At 36.3% G+C, this 22,117-nt stretch overlaps 2 protein-coding genes across 5 annotated transcripts in view; one reads left to right on the top strand and one right to left on the bottom strand.

Moving 5' to 3' along the window:
• The window catches only part of LOC127447371 (nck-associated protein 1), an 86,840-nt gene extending 74,810 nt beyond the window's left edge, over window positions 1-12,030 (bottom strand). For all 4 annotated transcript variants that reach the window (XM_051709193.1, XM_051709194.1, XM_051709195.1 and 1 more), the window contains exon 1: window positions 11,742-12,030. In XM_051709193.1, coding sequence (XP_051565153.1) covers window positions 11,742-11,849 — 108 coding nt within the window. In that variant the 5' untranslated portion in view covers window positions 11,850-12,030. The remainder of the gene's footprint in view (window positions 1-11,741) is intronic.
• Window positions 12,031-13,606: 1,576 nt separating this feature from the next.
• On the top strand, window positions 13,607-15,967 carry LOC127447601 (dual specificity protein phosphatase 19-like). The gene is made up of 4 exons (XM_051709541.1): window positions 13,607-13,918; window positions 14,517-14,563; window positions 14,821-14,973; window positions 15,749-15,967. The coding sequence occupies exons 1-4, from the start codon at window positions 13,696-13,698 to the stop codon at window positions 15,965-15,967; spliced, it is 642 nt and encodes a 213-aa protein (XP_051565501.1). The 5' UTR covers window positions 13,607-13,695.
• Window positions 15,968-22,117: the final 6,150 nt, after the last annotated feature.

Here is a 22,117-nt window from a genome sequence, read left to right as displayed (position 1 = left end):
TAGGTTGCGACCCCTGATCTAGCTAAACATTTTGTAAGATAAGAGCACGCTTCCTGAGGTGGTTTCCAGGGAAGGGTTCTGCTGTCATTTCCTGTGGCAACATTTTGCTACCAACTTTTATGCTGCAGGCATTGCACAACTTGTGCTTAAAACAAAACCAGTAAGAGCAATTATCAGTTTGGGCTTAAACTGCACAAGCAAGATAAGAGAAGCTATGAATGTACAGTATGTCTACTGATGATACAGTATACTGATGTGCATAGAACGGAGGTGCCTTTAAGAGCGCGGAGATGTCTTTGCTACAGCACAAACCCTAATACCCCCCCCCCCCCCATATGAACAGCAAGTGTCAAATTCTTTTGGGTTGTAATTAACTAATCAAGCATTACAAAACAGCAAAAACAATAAAAACATTGGAATTCTGGAATTTCTGGAACTCACTATCAAAAGAGATCTAAACTGCCTGTCCGTATCCAACACAACGCCACACAGATCTTAGAACACTCAATGCAATGCCTGCCAGTTGCTAGGCAACAGGACTACCAAAAGCCTGTATTTCAATTTCTAGTCCTGTGGAAGAGCAATCTCTCAACTAAATTAGACAGAAAAAATAAAATAAATGGGCAGTCACACTTGACTAGTTCAGTCAACACACTGAAAAAAATTGGAAAACACAGGTTGTCAGATTTAATCAGTCTTATTATTTGTGATCTATACAACAAATTGTGCTTCTTGCTTTCGATTAAAATAATTCTCTAAACTGTGAACTCTACTACATTAAATTATATAGGGTGACTGTGAAGTGTGAACCAATCAAGTATGTTCAACAACAGTGCAAAATTATTTTAAGCTCATTCAATTTACTTAATTAAAATGAGCTAATGCAACAATTCTTTTGAACATTTTGTAATTACATTGCATTTAATCTAGGCCTACTTTAATTTTTGTTTACTGAATTTTACTAAATCCATTTGTGTTGGGACTACATTAATCATTTTTGTTGACAACTGAAACTGGGCTGGGAATTTGTATTTCCCAGCATGCTTTGTGTGGAATTGATGGGGAGAGTAAAAATGTTGAAGTGTTATTGTATGTGCTTTTTGAGCAAGATGAGAAAAGGGGGAGACTAGTGTTTAATGTTCAGTTATTTTGGGATTTACAACAGATTCTGTTACATTGGTTTACCCATGGGGTGAAGAGTGGAGCTTTTGCTTAAGTTGAGGAAGGGTATGCAAAGAACATGCTGTAGGCCTATGTTGCTAACTAGCATAAACATATTATATAAATCAGTTATGTGACACAAAAAGATTATGTAAAGCTAAAGAAATTATGTCAGGGACATATATAAAATCACTTTGAGGCTACTTAATTGGGTCATTAAAAATAGCTATTATTTTGAAATTACTTAAAAAAACAAAAAAACAATTGACAAATAATTAATAAACAAAACCAAGAAAACATATTGTTGATGTAACTTAATTGATTCATGTGAAACCGATGTACATGATTATATCATGTAAATTCAAAGCATCTTTTACTTTCAGTGAAAATGACCAGAGTGTGCTCTTCAATGTATTCTGAATGTAAATTGTCAATAGGAGTTAACAAGAATGAAAGAATATGACTAATATTTTGGATAGACGGTATTGCTGTATTTACATTCTATGCTTATTTCAAAGAGTGAGGTCAGACATATAGAGAAGTGAAATCAGTTGGCATGGAGAGACAGACGGCACTCCAGAGACCTTCTTGCAATCGATGACACCGTTTCCACCAGGTATTAAGATGCGTTTCGAGTGATCTGATCAAATGTGGTCAGCCTTAAATACAGGTCTAAAACATTTTGTGATCGGATCACAAAACTACATACGAATGTGGTCAAAAACGCATGTGAACAGATCGCATTTGAAGTGTAAACGATGATCCGTCCTGTATGTGTACTGGAAGCAGTGAAACGCTGCCCCTCACCAGTCAATCAACTGCTGGGCTAAAACAAGAGTTTAAACTTTGCCATTTACAAGCAGTTTTAAAATTAAATAACTGTCCGATCTGAAAATGTTAAAAAGCGGATACATAGACAATCACGAGAACATCACGGATCTTCTTTAGTGTGTCTGATTTCAACACAGATGACAAGCACGAACACCTGAAACTCCTTGAATACAGATAATCCACTAAAATAACGGATAATTCTGCTTGACATGTTGCGTTTGTGTGTAAATTTCAACCACATCTGGGATAAACAACGTGCCATTTTTTTCTCGCTTTCTTTGTCTTTTCTGACTTTGTTGCACTTTAATATTATGCAGTAACACACTGACAAGGTGACTGATATATGTCGTCATGAAACAGAGACCCTCCCCTCCAAATCTGAACACAAGTGGTTACAGGAGACGCATTTAAGTGACCAGGTGTAAACAGCGATGTGTCTCGCCTGAACACGTGATCTAGGAATGCACGATATATCGGCGGCCGATATATTATTGGCCGATAACTGAGAAAATAAAAATATTATTATCGCACCGATAATGGAATTACCGCCGATATTTTCGCCGATAATTTGTTATGGTATATTCTCTGACTGCCTGCGGCTTCTTTCCTTCAGGCAGGAACTTGGGCAGCTTCAAGCGACAGTGCGCGTGCAGGATGCGTCCTTTGAAGACTGTGGTATACTGAGCGTCCTCCTTTAAACAAGCCTCGTTTAAACGAGATGGCCTTCGTAGGACAAACGGAAACAGGACTTATCATGGTTGCTATTACAGCACACCACTCTTTAACAAGCGCGAGCGCTTTGAGTGAGAAGGGAACAAAGTCCCTTTAGAAGGGAATGTATTAGGTAAAATTTAGGAGCGTTATAATGATGTAAAGAGAAAAGAAAATTGATTTTACAGGTGTACTTTTAGTCTATAATATTTATTTTAATTATATATTAATATAATTACACATATTATATACTCTGCACCCATCTACTGAGGTACTTCAACTTGGGAATTAACATTCCTTGCGTTTGAACATCATATTTACTTGGCGTAATTTTTTTTTGACATTTCCATTGAAGCAAAGAATTGTGGGTTGTGAGTGCCCACGAAGGATATACCTCATGCATCCTCTGAATTCCCGGGAAAGAAGGTCGCATTCGAAGGCTGCATTCGAAGTGTCCTACTCGCTTTTCTGAAACGACACAGCCTCGATGATGTATGCGGCCGACAAATGCGACCTCCGGAGGACGCAGCCTTCCAAACGAGACACAGCCACAGCGTGTCTGTGTGAATGAAAGCCAAGCTTATGTTGTTCTGTGAGGATTATTTTAACATCTTTGCACCTTGTTACGTTGTTTTCATCTGCTGTAAGTAACGACTTGCCATTTCCCATATTCTGTTTATATTTCACGAGGCAATAAATGAAAATGCGACAAAAACATGTATGTATGTTACTTGGGGGTGATCATTTTCACTTATTACTTCATGAAACATAAACAGAATGTGAGAAATTGCACATCGTTACTTGCAAAACAAGCCCCAAAAGAACCTAACGGTTCATAGAAATATTTTCACAGAGTGACTCAAGATGGCTAAAAACTCGTTTGTGAGTGAAATGAATCTGCTTGTTGTATTTTACGAGTTGAGACTTTTCTAAAGTTATGACTCATGACTATTTAATCTGTATGATATTACCTATTTCCATTATGATTGTTGTGTTCACATTTCATAAGTTATACAGTGGAACTGTTAGAAATGAGCGCTGTAACAAGCATCTGTGAATGTAACGCGCATAAGCGCATGCAAACACACACACATAATCACACAAACCACGGGTGCACTCGCATTCTTGCTGCTAGCATAAATATTACACCATGTTTACAGAGATTAGGGTTTGTATTGAGCGTTTTGTTGTTTATTTTTCGTTACACGATGTTTATCGCCTCATTTTGGTTTAACGCATTATCACAGCTGTTTGAAGTTCATTATTCTCTCTCTGTTAGCGATAGCAAGTCATCAGGATTACCGTAAACATATAAATGGGCACCATACAGTTTATGCAAGTGTATTTTCATTTATTTCTCATTCAAATCAGTATTCACCTGTAATATAGGCACATTTCTTGTTCATGTTACATCTCCCGAGACGTATCTTAATACCAGGTGGAAATGGGGTCTAAAGGCAGTGCCCTCAATAAGTATTTGGTCCGTAAAACACTTTTCATAATTTTGTCTCTGTACGCAATCACAATAGATTTGAAATGAAGATATCAATATGTGATTAAATTTGGAGGGATTTACATCCAAATTGGGTGAATGGTTCAGGAATTACAGCATTTTACATACATACACCCCCCATTTTCAGAGGCTCAAAAGTAACTGGACAATTGACTAAGAAGCAGTTTTATGGCCAGGTATGGGCTGTTACCAGGTTATTTCATTACAAATTAAGCAGTTAAAAGGTCTGGAACTGATTCCAAATGTGGAACTTGCATTTGGAAGCTGTTGCTGTAAACTTTCAATAAAACTCGGCAACACCCAAAGGCCTGCACAACCACGGAAGACAACAGTGGTAGAGGATCACAAAATTCTTTCCTCTGTGAAGAAAAAACACTTCACAACATCAAGCCATGTCAAGAACACTCTCCAGGAGGTAGGCGTATCATTGTCAAAGTCTACAATCAAGAGAAGACTTCATGAAATTAAATACAGTGGGTTTACCAGAAGGTGCAAACCGCTTGTAAGCCTCAATAATAGAAAGGCCAGCTTAGACTGCCAGAAAGCATATCAAAAAAGCCGGCCAAATTCTAGAACACTTTTCTTTGGATGGATGAAACGAAGATGAACCTGTACCATTTTTTGGCCAGAATTATGGGCAGAGTATGGAGAAGGAAAGGAATGGCTTATGACCGTAGCATACCACATCACCTGTGAAACATGGTGGAGGCAGTGTTACGGCATGGACATGTATGGCCGCCAATGAAACTGGTTCACTAGTGTTTGTTGATGATATAACTGCTGACAGAAGCAGCAGTGTGAATTCTGAAGTGTTTAAGGCTATACTTTCAGCTCAGATTTAGCCAAATACTGCAAAACTGAGATGACGGCACTTTACAGTATTGATGGACAGTGACCCAAAACATACTGTGAAAGCAACCAAAGAGCTTTTCAAGGCAAAGAAGTGGAATATTCTTCAATGGCTGAGTCAGTCACCTGACCTCAACCCAACAGAACATGCATTTAACTTGCTGAAGAGAAAGACTGAAAGCAGAAAGACCCAAAACAAGCAGCAACTTAAGACAACTGCAGTAAAGGCCTGCAAAGCATCACTAGGGAGGACACCCATAATATGGTGATATAAATGGGTTCAGACAGTCATTCACTGCTAATGATTTTTGCTAATGAAGTATTAAGAACGATCATTTTATTTATGATTATGTTAGTTTGTACTTTTGAGCCCCTGAAAATGGGAGGTCTGTAACTTGTGCTTTAACTCCTAAACCGTTTACCCAATTTAGATGCAAATAACTTCACATTAAAGCTGACAGTCTGTACATTTATAACATATTGATTGCTTCATTTAAAATGAATTGTGGTGGTGTACAGATCCAGAATTATGAAAAGTGTCTCAATGTCTAGATACGTATGGAGGGCACTGTACTTTGCAGTTGAGCGTTCAGCCTTTCAAAGTATACCATTTACACTGTTAGCGAATACGAAAGTGTTCGACACTATGACTGCTTTGTGATACTGGCAAATATTTTGTAAGACAACAAACTTGATTATTAAAGCTCCAGTGGAAACAAGTTTAAGTGGAACTAATATTGCCAACATCCAACGAAATGAGACAGTGAACAAATTTATAAATATATTAATTTTATACACAAAATTTAGATACAATGCTATGATGTAATAAAATTATAAATAACAATAATTGAATGAAATAGTGAAAATTAATAAATAACCAAAAATGTCAAATTAAGTTTAATTGGGTTATCAGTTCGACTTCAGCTTGACACTAAGCCTCATTCTTTAATATAGGGCTATCTATCCAAATATAGAGAATATTTTGAGATTTAACATTTATATTTTTGTGTTTGATTGTCTATTAACCAGCCTACAGTATTTTTGTCAGCATAAACTAGGCAACAACTACTGTATTACCAACACGGAAATTCAGTTAATAGTGACAGTAAGCAGAAAACTTATAACCAGTTATGACAGAGCTCCTGATAAAAGGTTATGATTATGATCGGGATCGGCCAATCAAATGACATGAAAATCTGTAATCAGCTGTAAAAAATCCTGATCGGAGCATCCCAAGCTAACAGTGATGGTCCTCCACTAGCCCACTGTCTTCTGTGATCTGGAATGCTTCCACTGCTGCTAGTCTCAGTGCCAAGCCTTTTTCAAAGGCCTAAGAAGTGCAAAAGTAGCAAAGGGAAAGAAATAATTAAATACACAGACTAGAATTGACAGGCTTTACTTTGTGTGCAAGGCTCTCATTTTCCTATTACTTCAAGCCCCTGAAAGTCAAGAATGTATAAGCATCTATTTCACCCCAAAAGAAAAAAAAATAAAAATAAACAGAAGTTATAATTTGCAACAAGAAAATGAAGACTGTTTTAGGATCATTCAGATTATTATTATTTTGCATTATGACATTATTTTCATGCAATTAAGCACATTTCCCACCAAAATTCTTAGAACTGTATGCATATGGAAATTTACTTTTTTTTTTTTTTTGTAATTCCAATTATTCTCAGTTGTGATCCTCATCCTTATATATATATTTATTTTTCTCATTTAAATAAGCATAAAGTCAATACAACAAATACTATAATGCAGTATAAACACTTTACCATTTAAATATTATATCTTTTTTTTTTTTTTGGCAATACAGTAATGAGAATTGGGGGAAAATATGCTTATCCCTCACAGGGCTTGACATTAACGCTTGTCCGCTTGTCCAGGACAAGTGGATTTTTGAAGGGGCAAGTGAAAGAGAATTTTACTTGCCCGACCAGACAAGCAGACTGATTAAAACGTCAATAACAAAACAATAACCAGCTATATTTGTGAAAGCCTAGGCCTTTGTCACTTATTAGAAAATTCATATATTTATTCTGCTTTTGAAAGTAATCCAGAGCACGTAATTTTATAATTCGCTACCGATCTAGTAACAGCTGCGCCCTGTTTGACTGACAGGCGGCGTATATGTGTGCTGAACATAATGTGTGTGCTCAAGATAATCAGGGCTCCAGACTGCGACTAAAACAGTCGCAAATGCGACCAAAAATAATTTATTGCGACAATAATTTAAAATCGACAATTGGCGACAGTCGGATTGTGTGTGTCCATATGCGGTTTCGTCAGATATAATCTTGTGAGTTATTGAACACATCTTTAGAGCATACACCACCAGTGTGTCTCATGGTGCTTTACACCCGTTCTGTTTTGATGAGCTCGCTGCACCGCACACAACAACAAACCCAACCTGAGAGAGTCGTCTTCTTTCTTTTTTTAATGGCGGTTCGCAAGCTAAAATAGTGCATTACCGCCATCTACTGTAGGCATTGGATCAGAGACTGGCACTCTTTGAACCATCTTCCCCCTGGACCTATTCAGGGCTAAAGCCTCCGCTGGCACTGCATGTTCAGCTCCTCCAGTGTTTGCGCCGAGCCCCTCACAGCCCAGAAAGCGCAAGAGAGTCATGACCAAATGACTCTTTTTCATGAATCACCCGAAAAGAACTGAGGGTGTGAAGTGAATGCAGGAGCTCAGGTTAGCAGTTTGAATCAGAGTCACTTTCTCAGCAAATCATCCATCAGTGTGTTCACAACTGGGAGCGCAGACATTTCAAAATAGGAGTCCCATGTGTATTATGGGCTTCTTTATAATTAAAAGTCCCACACAACATATGTACCATTTTTAAAGAAAACATGAGTGAGCAGGCAAAACACATTTCTTTTATTTCTTATGGGATTCATATTCAACTGTAGGTTATAACAGAATGGCACAATCATAAAACAAAACATGGCAACAAAGAAAAAAAAAACTTAATGACCCCCGTTCAAAAGTCTGCATACCCTTAGTTCTTAATACTGTGTATTGCCCCCTTTAGCATCAATGACAGCGTGCAGTCTTTTGTAATAGTTGTCTATGAGGCCCCAAATTCTTGCAGGTGGTATAGCTGCCCATTCGTCTTGGCAAAATGCCTCCAGCTCATGCAAAGTCTTTGGTCATCTTGCATGAACCGCACGTTTAAGATCTCCCCAGAGTAGCTCGATGATATTAAGGTCAGGAGACTGTGATGGCCACTCCAGAACCTTCACCTTTTTCTGCTGTAACCACTGGCGGGTCAACTTGGCCTTGTGCTTAGGGTCACTGTCGTGCTGGAAAGTCCAAGAGCATCCCATGCGCAGCTTTCGTGCAGAAGAATGCAAATTGTCTGCCAGTATTTTCTGATAACATGCTGCATTCATCTTGCCATCAATTTTCACAAGATTCCCTGTGCCTTTAGAGCTCACACACCCCCAAAACATTAGTGAGCCACCACCATGCTTCACAGTGGGGATGGTATTCTTTTCACTATAGGCCTTGCTGACCCCTCTCCAAACATAGCGCATAAGGTTGTGACCATAAAGCTCTATTTTGGTCTCGTCACTCCAAATTACAGTGTGCCAGAAGCTGTGAGGCGTGTCAAGGTGTTGTCGGGCATGTTGTAACCGGGCTTTTTTGTGGCATTGGCACAGTAAAGGCTTCTTTCTGGCAACTCGACCATGCAGCTCATTTTTGTTCAAGTATCGTCGTATTGTGCTCCTTGAAACAACCACACCGTCTTTTTCCAGAGCAGCCTGTATTTCTCCTGAAGTTACCTGTGGGTTTTTCTTTGTATCCCGAACAATTCTTCTGGCAGTTGTGGCTGAAATCTTTCTTGGTCTACCTGACCTTGGCTTGGTATCAAGAGATCCCCGAATTTTCCACTTCTTAATAAGTGACTGAACAGTACTGACTGGCGTTTTCAAGGCTTTGGATATCTTTTTATATCCTTTTCCATCTTTATAAAGTTCCATTACCTTGTTACGCAGGTCTTTTGACAGTTCTTTTGCTCTCATGGCTCAGTATCTAGCCTGCTCAATGCATCCATGTGAGAGCTAACAAACTCATTGACTATTTATACACAGACACTAACTGCAATTTAAAAAGCCACAGGTGTGGGAAATTAAACTTTAATTGCCATTTAAACCTGTGTGTGTCACTTGTGTGTCTGTAACAAGGCCAAACATTCAAGGGTATGTAAACATTTGATCAGGGCCATTTGGGTGATTTCTGTTATCATTATGATTTAAAAAGGAGCCAAACAACTATGTGATAATAAATGGTTTCATATGATCACTATCCTTCAATAAAAGACAGTTTTTTTGTATGATCAGTCATATTTTCAAAATCAATGCCAAAATTTTACAATTTCTGCCAGGGTATGCAAACTTTTGAGCACAACTGTATATGCATATACATACTATGATTTATGTAAATATCTGCTTATGTAGATTCTGAAGGGCAATACTAAATACAAAAGGAGAATGCAAACTTACGTATCTTCTCAACTATATGTACTGTTTATTAAACCTCCAATTAATGGGTTATCAGCTGTCTTCTGCTTTCTATCTTGCTTCTGAACAACAATCTAAATCGAGCAATTATATGATTTGGCGACTAAAAACAGCCATTTGGCTCCTTAATGTTTCAGTTAAGGAACCAATGGCTCCTAAGTCATTTTTTTTTTTTTTTGTCTGGAGCCCTGATGCACAACTGAACGGACAAATACATTTCAAAATTCTGCCAAAATGCCCGTCTTGGTGAGGTATTCATGTAAACACAGAGAGTGATGTCTAAAGTGAATGTAAACAGCGGAGAAAAAAGCAGATTTGTATTAAAAATGTAAGCTAACAGACCTGCTGCCATCTAGTGAGTCATTATAATAATCAATAAGAAGAAAATGAGAAAACAATCACTGCTCTTGAATGAATAACTATAGTAGCTTTAAAAAGTATTCATATAAGCATACAGTAAAGACCAGTAGCAGTTTTATGTTGCATTTCATTCTGAATGTTTCCTTCAATACTTGATAGCCTACTGCTGTTAAAAACTTTTAAAGCTGTTAAACAAAGCACTGAATTTTCTTAATTTGTAGTTTTTATTGTTATTTTATTACTGACTGTTTACTAGTCTTGAATATTTACTTAAGTTGAAACCATTCTTCCATAATTAACATATTAGCTAGTGTTATTATTTGTTGTAGTTTTGAAGCTGGTATTTAGAATCGTCAAATTTCACTACCGACTACTGAAATTTTGGTATTGTGATAATATATAGCCATTATTGTACATGGTAGATCTTGCTGCAATAACTTTTTTACTCAGACAAGTGAATGACCAATTTACTTGTCCGGAGAACAAACACATGACAATGCTCAATGTCGAGCCCTGGCTCAGACAGCCATGAAGCAGAATTGCAATGTTCAATTGAAAAATACCTATTTTTTCATATAAAATAGTATAAAATAACAACAAAACAACAACATAAAACTGTAGATAATGCTCTAAACTGTATACGTTTTAGTGGGAAAAAATTAATGAATAAAGCACAGCTTGCTAAAGTGACCTTAAATCAAAATGTGCTTAAAAAAGTACGATTTCTCTGTGTCTGTCTCTGAGGGTTATTTGTCATTAAATTTACAAATCACAAAAATCGTAGGCTAATTGTCTTAAAATAGGCTTCATATTCTTTAAGCAATATGTATGTTTTTTATTTGAAGTTTGAGGTCAAATATGAACTAGACAAGACAGGTTCCTTCAGATTCACCCAGAAATTTTAAAACATCTCTTAATTCATAATAGATTATAGTGACCCACTGATGATCACATTATTACAGCTCAGCAATAATGAAAGGGGTTGACCACCAACATCCTATACATTTGACATATGTCAAAAGTGGTCTGGACTTTATGTATGGCAAGTGCAAGGGCTCAGAATCAAGACTAAGGTCCATGGGAATGTAAACATATCAGTTTCAACATGGATCCCATTAAGATATACAGTATATTCATTATATCCAGGACTGTCTTCAACAGCAGCTACCGATTATCCACAATTACATTTTTGTGTGATGTGATGTCTGGATTGGCTATTTTTCATCCACAATTGAGATATTAAAGGTGCTTTTAAAAGCTGGGTCACGGTGAGGGTGTTCAGAGGCCCAATCATGGCTTTGTGCACTTAACCCCGAATAGAGACTGCCAGTATATGCATACATAGCATTACATCTGCTTCAATCTCATAGGAAGAGGTAAAACTAGGACATTTGGCTTCCTCGTCATCACTATTGCCATCATAAGCATTACTATTATGGACTAGATCGACTCATAATGTCTGTTTTGGCTGACGATTCACGAACCTATTCTACATATCAAGCAAGAGCTATATCAGACACAGCAATGCACTATGCAACCTAAACATGGATCATGGATCGAACGAACACACGAACGAGAACACGAGAACACACACACACACACACACACACACACACACACACACACACACACACACACACACACACACACACACACACACACAGTGTGCCTTTCAATCAGGGCCTGGCCTAAATCAATCGAATGCGAGTGTTTATCTGTGAATATGAGTATTAGTGTCTGTTATTGCAGTCCACCGTAACACACATGCATGAAGCGCTTATTCTCACCTTCTTGATGTTGTAGATGCGCGTGAGCATCCCGACGCCTCGGTCGTTGAGGATCGTCAGTTTCTCCGCGAGCTTCTGCTGGCTCGGCTGCAGCGCGCTCCGCGACATGGCTCAAACGACCGTTAAAACGAGCTAAATCACAACCGAACAGGTTCCTCGTGTATTATTAGAGGGTAAAGTGGCGACACGCGTAGGTTTGTAGTGTTAAAATGGGCCCATATTATGGGCTTCGGGCGCGTCGTCGGGGATGTGTATTTTTTTTCTAGGTGTTGCCCTGACGGCCAGAACGGGGCTTCTTCCGGAAACGACGTCACTTCGTCATGTGACCGCAACCCTCCGCAGGACCGCCGCCCCTCCGCATGCTGTTGAAACTAACCATATTTATTTATTTATTTATTATTTTAAACCTTATGGTTTTGTTTGGTAAATTTAATATACGTGAAAGCAAATTTGACAAATCTAATATACTTAATTTATACTTATACTTAAAAATACTTATTTATAGTCTTATATATATATATATATATATATATATATATATATATATATATATATATATATATATATATATATATATATATATGTATATATTCTTTTTTTATTTATTTTTTTAACTTTTTTTTCCTTTAAAAAAATCTGCTGAACATAACACATGATGAAAAACATTAATGATTGGTTTATAATTTTTCAGTCACAAGCAGTGGCGGATTTAGGCATGGTGACATGGGCAGTCTGCTGAACACAAACAATGATTTTTAAAAGAATATTTCAGCTTTTTAGGTCCTTATAATGCAAGTGAATGGTGGCTAAAACTTTGAATTTGAAGCTCCAAAAAGCACATAAAGGCCACATAAAAGTAATCCATATGATTCCAGTGGTTAAATCCATGGCCGAATTCCAATCGAAAGTGATCATCCCTATGCCCTACTCACTACAAAAGACAGAGCTCTTGATGTAGGCACTCTGAAGGGAGCATGGCATTACAGTTTGAACATAGCCTTCACTAAAAATCTTATGAAAGGGGCCTTTATGATAAAAATGTACATTCTAACTTTTGTTCGGAACGACCCTTTTGAGCCTTCAAGTCTTCAAGTCAGCAGGAGACAGAAAGTCATACACATCTCAAATGGCACGAGGGTGAGTAAATGATTAGATAATTTTCATTTTTGGGGTTAATTGTTAATTAAAATAACTGGAACTACCTACATAACCTTTAATCATTTTATGTACTTGTATGCTTCTGGATCTCCCCCCACCCCCTTTAAACTTTAAAATATCTTACATTTCAAATTTCAGTTTGTGTTTGGTACATGCATGATGCAGATGGCACATTATGGCTTCAGAAAGCTTGATTATTTGTTAAATTTTTTACTTTTGTATCACCAAATTAAATATGAAGTTGCATTGATGACTTCAAATAGTGCAACTGATTTAATTCATTATGTGGATATCATGTATATTTCACTCAGCGGTTAAGGCTCTGGGTTACTGACCAGAAGGTCGGGGGTTCAAGCCCCAGCACTGCCAAGATGCCACTGTTGGGCCCTTGAGCAAGGCCCTTGACCCTATCTGCTCCAGGGGCGCCGTATCAAGGCTGACCCTGCACTCTGACCCCAGTATATTTCACTGTATATATGCAAAAAAATATATGTATAATGTGTGACCAAAATAAAGGCTTCTATTCTTCTATTCAAAAAGTCGGAGATAGGCCTGTTTTTTTTTTTTTTTAAACACATGCAGTTATATTTCTCGTCTTTGGGTGTCGCTATTGTTCTGATATTCTCCAGGTAATTATTCTGAGGTGCGCTAATGAATCGTCTCAATTTTCAGGTAGTATCAAGATCAGAGAAATGTATATGGTATTACTAGAGAGAAAGCGACGAACAGTCTCACAGCAGAAACTTCAAATAGAAGCATTTACATTTCTGCCTAAGACATCCCCGCCGCAAATGTGATGCAGTCGCTTGCACAAGAAATAAAATCATTTTCCAAAAATAATTTGCGGAAACAATGCACCAGGGTGACGACTTTGAGCGGCAGGAGGATTATAGAGACATGGAAAGGCTCCACTGTGCAGGTGGTTGAGGAGACGGTACAGCCTGAAACAGCATGTGGATATGTTCAGGATAATAGTTGGGATCTTCAGGTTGGATATATTAAACCATATCTATTGCTTGGTGAGTAGTAAATCTTGAAAATAAATAAAAGATGTAAAAATGGTGAAACATACCAGCATGAGCTGTTTGCCAGTTTAGAAAAAGAACCAAGTACTTTAATGTAAGAAAATAAGCATTTACGTATAAAGATTATGTAAATATATGTACTTATTAATGTCCAGGAAAATTATATATACACACAATACTATAATGTGACATGCAATAATTCATCTAAACCATTTTAAACAGCAATTTGCTTATTTTTTCAATAATTATTTTGGACAGGTTTTATGAGCTAAAATTAATTAAGAGTCATTTTTAGTCATATTTTTATTTTTACAAATTAATTTGTCACACAGGAAAACAATCTAAGAGATAGTGTGACAAGATATATGCTTTTCCTTATACATTTATACATAACTTTAGCCTAAAATCTTGATGTTGATAAAAAAAGTGAATGGACATGTTATGCATCAACTATACCCAGTTGTATAATAATAACATTTTTAGATGCAAAATACCTGTAAATTAAAATAATAAATAATACAATAACATGTAAATACATATTTTGTGGAAGTAGTAAAATTGACAATTTATGGCTTTTATATTTATTTCATAGGCTCACAAGATGCTGCTCATGACTTTGGTAGTTTGAGGAAATATAAGGTAATGCACTTATTGACTGCTTCCTTACTACTTAAGCATGGCTTATTTAGTAGACATCCATTTAATTAAATGTATTATTATATATATATATATATATATATTTTATAGTCATTACATGTATTATATTAAATGTATTTTATTATTTACTAATATGTTATCATTATTTTTTAATTTAATTCATTTAATGTTATTATTCTAGTATATTGATATATGATAACCTTGTTTTAAGATTTCTAAAGCTTTTTTGTTGATTTCAGGTCACACATATATTAAATGTTGCATATGGTGTGGAAAATGCCTTCCCTGACCTGTTCATCTATAAGACGCTGAGCATACTGGATCTACCTGACACTGATATCATATCATATATCCAGGAGTGTGCACAGTTTATAGACCAGGCAAAAGCTGAGGTAACAGTTGCCTTTTGTTTCAAGGTGTAGATATAATCACTTTCATTAAATATCAAGAGTTTTATGAGAACAAGAGAACCTGAATGATTTCACACAGATCCTTGCATTTTGCGTAATATAAGACCAAAAAATGGAGGACAAAACGTAGGCCGACTCAGGATTGTCTCTCAGCATTATAAGAGTGATATTTCATTAGCTCAGTGGATTTCCTTGGTCTTGAGTTTTGGGCTTAAGCGCCTTACCTATGTGATACTGCGCAATCATCCAATGGCTAACTCCCTTATTCTAGGTAACCATGCAGTGCCCTGAATAATGAATGCTGAGTTTTCACAATGTATTATTTAGTGAGTTGTAGAAAGATCATATCACTAACAGGCCATTGTTTGTCATACAGCCTCTTTACTAAATAGTGTCGCCAGTCACCCTTAACCTGACACTGCCTCATGATTCAAATTCACTGAGGTTTATGATTACAATGGCTGCTAGAAATAAGTTTCCATTCCTTTGTAAAGCGAGCTTACCGCCTCCAGTCACCTAATTTGCAATGTTGTCTATGATGCAGAGGAAACAACAGCTCATTTAATCAAATAATTAATGTTCTTCTCAACGCACCAGAACGTGGTTCCCTCACCCGTAACTTGCAATTTTGTAATTCCACACAATTAGTGTAGGATTAATTACATGCATTATGATTAGGTATATAATGATGTGAAACGAAATGCACCCATAGAAAGATTCTAGATAAGAAGATTCAACAATTGCTTTCTCTCTCCAGAAAGGAGTCGTGCTTGTCCACTGCAATTCAGGAGTTTCACGTTCTGTCTCAGTTGTCATCGGATATCTGATGTTAAGGGAAAAGCAGGCATTTAGTGACGCATTTGTGCTGGTGAAATCAGCTAGACCAGCCGCATGTCCAAACCCAGGTTTCATGGAACAACTGAAGAACTTCAAACCACAAAGCACTACACAAGTAAATGGTTTGGATCACAAATGAACATTATTCTACATCTGCACCCACTCATTGTTAAAGCCATCAGTGCTTCCATTGCAGTTTGTTATATAGCTTTGATTTTACATTTTGGAATAGGTGCTAATGTGGCAGAATATTGGCAGAACAACACATCCTGTAGCTTTGGGGTATACATTTGGTATCACCCTTAAGATCTCATCGTAATAAATTGGCTTACCAAATCTTTTAAGATGCATTTATCTTCCCATTGCATTTAAGTTCATCAGATGTCTTAAGTTTAGAAAGGCTTATCTTTTTAAAGTAAGACACCGGCAATGTTCAGAATGTCATACTAACCTGCTATTACCTACTGACAGGGTTGGGAATGTTACTTTTAAAAAGTTGTCCGCTACAGATTATAGAATACATGCTATTAAATGTCATTTGTAACGTATTCCGTTAGATTACTCAAGGTCAGTAATGTAATCTAAATTGTTACATCCCATGACATAATTGTTTATTTACTGTTTTATTTTTGGATTACTTCTTCAAATTTTTTTTCACTTGATTTGACTATAAACAAGTACGTTTTTTTTTTCTGAAGAAAAGAAAAAGGCCTAAATATCGCATGCAGTTTTGCTACACAAGTAAATGTATCTTGTTTTAAGGATTTTAAGAGATTTTTACAGGAAAACAATATTTAATTTCTCATTAAGAATAAAATTTTTGCAGTACATCTTTGCCCTAATATCAAAGGTCTTACTAGAGAAAAAAATTACGCTCTAACATAGAATTCATTTTAAAATATAAATCGTGCTTGGTTACAGATACATGTAAATGCATGAAATAGCATTTTAGCTTAGCATAAAGCTAAATGTTGTTCACGTGACAATTTACACAAAGTTAACTATTTTTGCTGCTCCAAACTTCAAAACCCCACAAAGTGTACACGGCGACATGCTTTTCTGATCGTGTGTGGATTCTGTTCATAGAAAGAGGCAGAAAATATATTATTTGTAGTTTTTTATATGATGTTAAAGGCAACATTGGTTAGCATTTATTGTAAAAATACCCAAACCGCATAAAAACATTGACAAGGCATGTTATCTTGTATTTACTGGATTTATGTTTCATCACTTAAAGCATTTCAAACTGTTTTTGTTAATCTGTAGAAACATGATGTAGCTATTCTATTAAGCTCCCAGGGGAAGTTCCTAAATGATGACATATTTCACTCACAACAGAGTAAAAGTGCTCGTATGAACAAAACAAATCATGAGAAAGTGTTTCACCACTGTTTGAAAGCTCCTCGGATTGCATCATTTATATGGATAAATGTTTTCCAGCTGAATAGACTAAATATAAAAATTTAACAAATTACAATAAAAGGCAAAGTAATCTCTTCAGTAATCAAAATAAGTTTTGAATGTAACAGGTTTCTGATTACCAATGATTTAATCTGTAACTGTAGTAGAATACAGTTACTAATATTTAGTATTTTAAATACATGTAATCCGTTACTCTCCAACCCTGCTTACTGAATACTGTGCAGTATACACTGTAAACTATTACTACTATTTAATCCATAATAAACATTTCAAACAATAGTATGCTACATTGTTGTCACATGACCTCATCACATTGCATGTACTTTATTTGGCATTCAGTTACCATCTTGGATTGTTTTTTTTTTTTTTGTGTGTTTTTTTTGCATTTATAATTACATTAGTTTATGTAACTTTTGGAAGTCAGATCATATAATGAGTCAAATAACATATGTAAAAAATTGCAGCCTTACTTTTTGTGCATTTGTCACATTGGAAATAGAAGGTTAAGTCAAGCCCCTTGCATTGTAGATAAATGCCGCGTGATTTGTAGTATAATGCACTTGTAGGTTATCCACTATTCCATCCATTCTATGAAAAATGTGCATACTGTGCACAGTATACATACTATATATAGCAGAAGTTATAGCAGCAATATGTTATTAACAAGGTGACCTAAGTAGGTAAGTATGCCATTTTGGACATAAATATCAACCATAATAGGTGAATTAGCTGAACGTACTGTAGTTAATAGGTGTTCAAATATTAAAACAGAAACAACATAAAATGTTATTTCATTTCCTTTTGTAATTTTGTAATTTCCATTACAGGTTTTGATGTTTTTGTCCATAGATGGAATAGTAAAACAGTCATTCTTTTTTACATTTTTAGAAATTTTAGTTGAATCCTGTTTCTCATTGTGTTGTGATGTGTTTTTCCAAATGTGTGTTTTCTGAAGACAGTTCTGTCATCAAATGCTTGTGAGGATATTTAAAAAAAAACAAAAGGCATTTAGAAAATGTTTTCTATTTGTTATCTCAACAAAACTTGCTTTTTTTTTCTTTCTTTTGGGGATTTGATTTTGTGATGTAGATTAAACCTGTTTTGGATTTTTAAGTATGAATGTGTGGAATGGATTTTATTGAATAAAAATATATTAAAGAAGATACCTTACATGACTGCCCTTTTACAACAAACTACTGTATATAACCCCATAACCATACCTCAAATGCAGGGCTCCTAACCATCCAAGACATTAGTATGGACAGGACATCCCCCCCAATACTAAGATTATTGATTTACTTATCCAGTTTTTTTCTTAGATTTTTACATTTGGTCCCCAAACATTTGTTAATGTATCCTCAGTCATTTGCTTATGGATTGTCAATTGTTGTACTGTTTGGTTTATATAAATTTAATAGGCCTACATCCAAAGAGAATGAGTAGCCAATTTACTGTTTTGTTTACTTTAGCAGTATATCGAAACTGTTTAAATGTCTAAAAAGTTAAACTCAACTGACAGCATTTGTGGCATAATGTTGATTACCACAAAAATGAATTTCGACTCGTCCCTCCTCCGTCCTGTCTTTAATCAAAGCAAAAATATGGGTTCCAGTGAGGCACTTACAATGGAAGTGAATGGGGCCAATCTGCTAACATTAAAATACTCAATGTTTCAAAAGTATAGCCACAAGACGTACACAATATGAGTGTTAACATGATTTCAGTGTGATAAAATTGCTTACTAACCAGTTCTGTATAAAGTTGTATCCTATTTTAAAACTTTGTTGCCATAATGACATTACGCTGCCAACCCTGTAACCCTGCAAAGCGATGATTTAAACAACGTTAAAGCTCAAATAATACACTAGTTTAAACAGAAATATTAATGTAAGTGCTTTTATAAAATTCTGAGCTTCACATTTCTGCCTTTAAACTCCAAAAATTGGCCCCATTCACTTCCATTGTTAATGCCTCACTGTAACCTCGATTTTTGCTTTTTGTAAAGAAAAGTAGGGACGAGTCGAAATTAATTTTTGTGGTTAGCAACATTATGCCACAAATGCTGTCGATTGAGTTTAATTTGTATTAAACCCGGATTATTCCTTTAAAATCACAGAAAATCTCCACTGGTCAAAAAAGGAATGGTTATAGCGCCATCTGTGTTAGAGATAGAAATTACACTGGACACTGTAACAGTGCACTGCACGTCTAGTTAGCCGATGGCTCTTTACATGACTGCCTAAATTCGGATATTATGCATGGAGGGAACTGAGATTACCTGTCTCGAAAACACAGGAAAACTCTTTGGGCAATTTTCGTCACGTTAACTACATCTCACATGTTGCTGATACACTCCCGGGGATTTGGGTTTTCCACATGGGCACTCTCTCATCCACACTCTCCAGGAGAAACATTGTGAACGTGAAGCCCAAAGAGTCCGATGACAGCCGAGCGAACCCGGACCCGGCCGAGAGCCAAACCCGGGTCATTAAAAACGCAGTTCAGAAGGTCAGCCGGGAAGTTCAGAGGGTATCTGTCATCACCGAGAAAGGCAAGTGAAGAGAGTTTTATAGTTGTTTTCAGCGCTCCCCGGGCTGGAGACAAAGTTTGACATGGTCAGTGATGGTTTTATTGAGCGCATCACAGTAACTTCAGAATCAAACTCTATGCATGTGAAATTATGTCAGACGTTCGGTTATAGTTCACTTATAGTGCCATAGTTATATCAAAGCTATGTCTTTATTTGTATTCGAAATTGTGGTTATTTTTTATAGGCTCCCTCTTAAAAAAAAAAACACCCTTAGCTGGTCTCCCAGCCTGGTCAGACTGGTCAGTTGGCTTATTTTAGAGTGGTTTTGGACACTTTTTGGGGCCTCTCAGCATCTTACACCAGCCAAACATATTAAGCTTAACTGTTGTTATTTTCAGCAGGGTTAAGAGATTGATTCATGATATGACATTCATCAATAAACTATTAATTTAGGGAATTAGGGAATGGGATGGGTTTGTTATAGAGTATGTTTTCAGGATGGGGACTATATTTAGCAATATATGAAGAACTCAGGTAAGCACTTTTCCCTTTGGGCGTCGTCTTTGCGAAGTATTCCTTCCCCAAAAGCTGCTTACAATGCAAACATATGTTCATAACACAATGCCATGTACACTTACCATACATATGTGTTGTAATCAATTTAATGCCAATGTATTATAAATAATTAATTGTAGGGTACAACAGGGCTAAATGCACACCTAAAAGGAATAGTTCACCCAAAAATGAAAATAGTCTCATCATTTACTCACCCTTATGCAATTCCAGATGTGTATGACTTTCTTTCTTCTGAAGATAACAAACGAAGATTTTTGGAAGAATATTTCAGCTCTGTAGGTTCATACAATGCAAGTGAATGGTGGCCAGAACTTTGAAGGTCCGAAAAGAACATAAAGGCAGCATAAAAGTAATCCATATGACTCCAGTGGTTAAATCCATATCTTCAGAATCTATATGATAGGTCTGGGTGAAAAACAGATAAACATATAAATAATAAATCTCCACTTTCACTTTCCACAGTCTTTAAAATTTTTAAAGTGATTAACACTTTTTTTATTTTTTTTTATTTATTATTATTATTTAAAAAAAAAAAGGCAAGTGGGCATGGTTTTCAAAATGCTAGATTACTAACCAATTAATTGCCTTGAACGCTCTATTGGTCTATGTGTTTAGTAAACAAAGCATAGCATCTTGCAGAAGCCATGTCACTAATGTTCAAGAAGTTGATTTTTAAATGTTATGGATAAATGTTGAGCATCATATCTGAGCAACAGGTTTCACATACATACTGTATTTTTGCCACATGTGTCACACAGGCAAAGCACTGTGTGCAATGAATATTCATGCACTTTTAAGAATGACATGACATGGCTAGTGCTTAACTGCTGTCTTTGTCATGGCAACCCATGTACAGTATTAAACAGAGTGTCATCGGGGGTCTTGTGTCTTTAGAGAATGCATTATAATGATTTGAATCTTACTGTTTTATTTCAAGCCTCTTGGACGTAAAGGGGTTGAGTGGGCAGAACAAAGCGGGTGGAATTCATTACGAGGCCTCTCCATGCTGTTGATTGGGAAGCTTCAGATTGAGGTCTAATTTGCTCGCCGCTGTTTTGGTTGCCAGCCATGCTGCATGATGGCTGCAAGGAAAGCAATTAAAGATTTTGTCTTATAGCCAAATGAAGAGCAATTAAGAGGAATGAATTCAACCTCTTTATTTCACAAGCACACTGAAGAGCTGTTAGTGGTTAGATTAGCATAAGTGCTGGCAGGGTGCTTTTTCCCTGTGTTTTTCCAGCCTTTGACCTCTAGTAACTTCCACAAGTATTCGCTATTTGATTATTTAGAACAACATCTGCCGATACCGATAGTTAGACAGATCCTGCTTTTTTTATGCTTCCTTGTTTCAAATTACTGATAATTCATTACACAACTTCGAGACAAATCTAAATAATAACTTTATTCTCTGTGCCTCTACATGTTTTCCATGTTTCAGAGTAACTGTTCTCAGTTCTAAACAAAACACATTTTTATTTAGTTTTAACAGTAGTTCCACCTTGTGAAATTCTAGAACTGTAAAGCTAACAAATTGCAACTCTGCTGTCATTGTCACCTGATTTAAGTTTACTTCTGATGCCATTTGTTATTTTTTTCTGGAAATGTTTGTTCTAATTTTAGGGGTTGGAGGCGGAACGTTGTCACTGTATGACCATGTGCTACACGGACGGGTTAACTGTTGTGCACCGACTCTGTGTTTACATCAACGTCTCCTGCTGAATGCATTTACATACAGTTGAAGTCAGAAGTTTACATACGCCT

This window comes from Myxocyprinus asiaticus, chromosome 10 (assembly GCF_019703515.2).
Source record: "Myxocyprinus asiaticus isolate MX2 ecotype Aquarium Trade chromosome 10, UBuf_Myxa_2, whole genome shotgun sequence".
In the NCBI taxonomy this organism is placed as follows: Eukaryota; Metazoa; Chordata; class Actinopteri; order Cypriniformes; family Catostomidae; genus Myxocyprinus; species Myxocyprinus asiaticus.
This window is presented reverse-complemented; position numbering and strand designations above follow the sequence as displayed.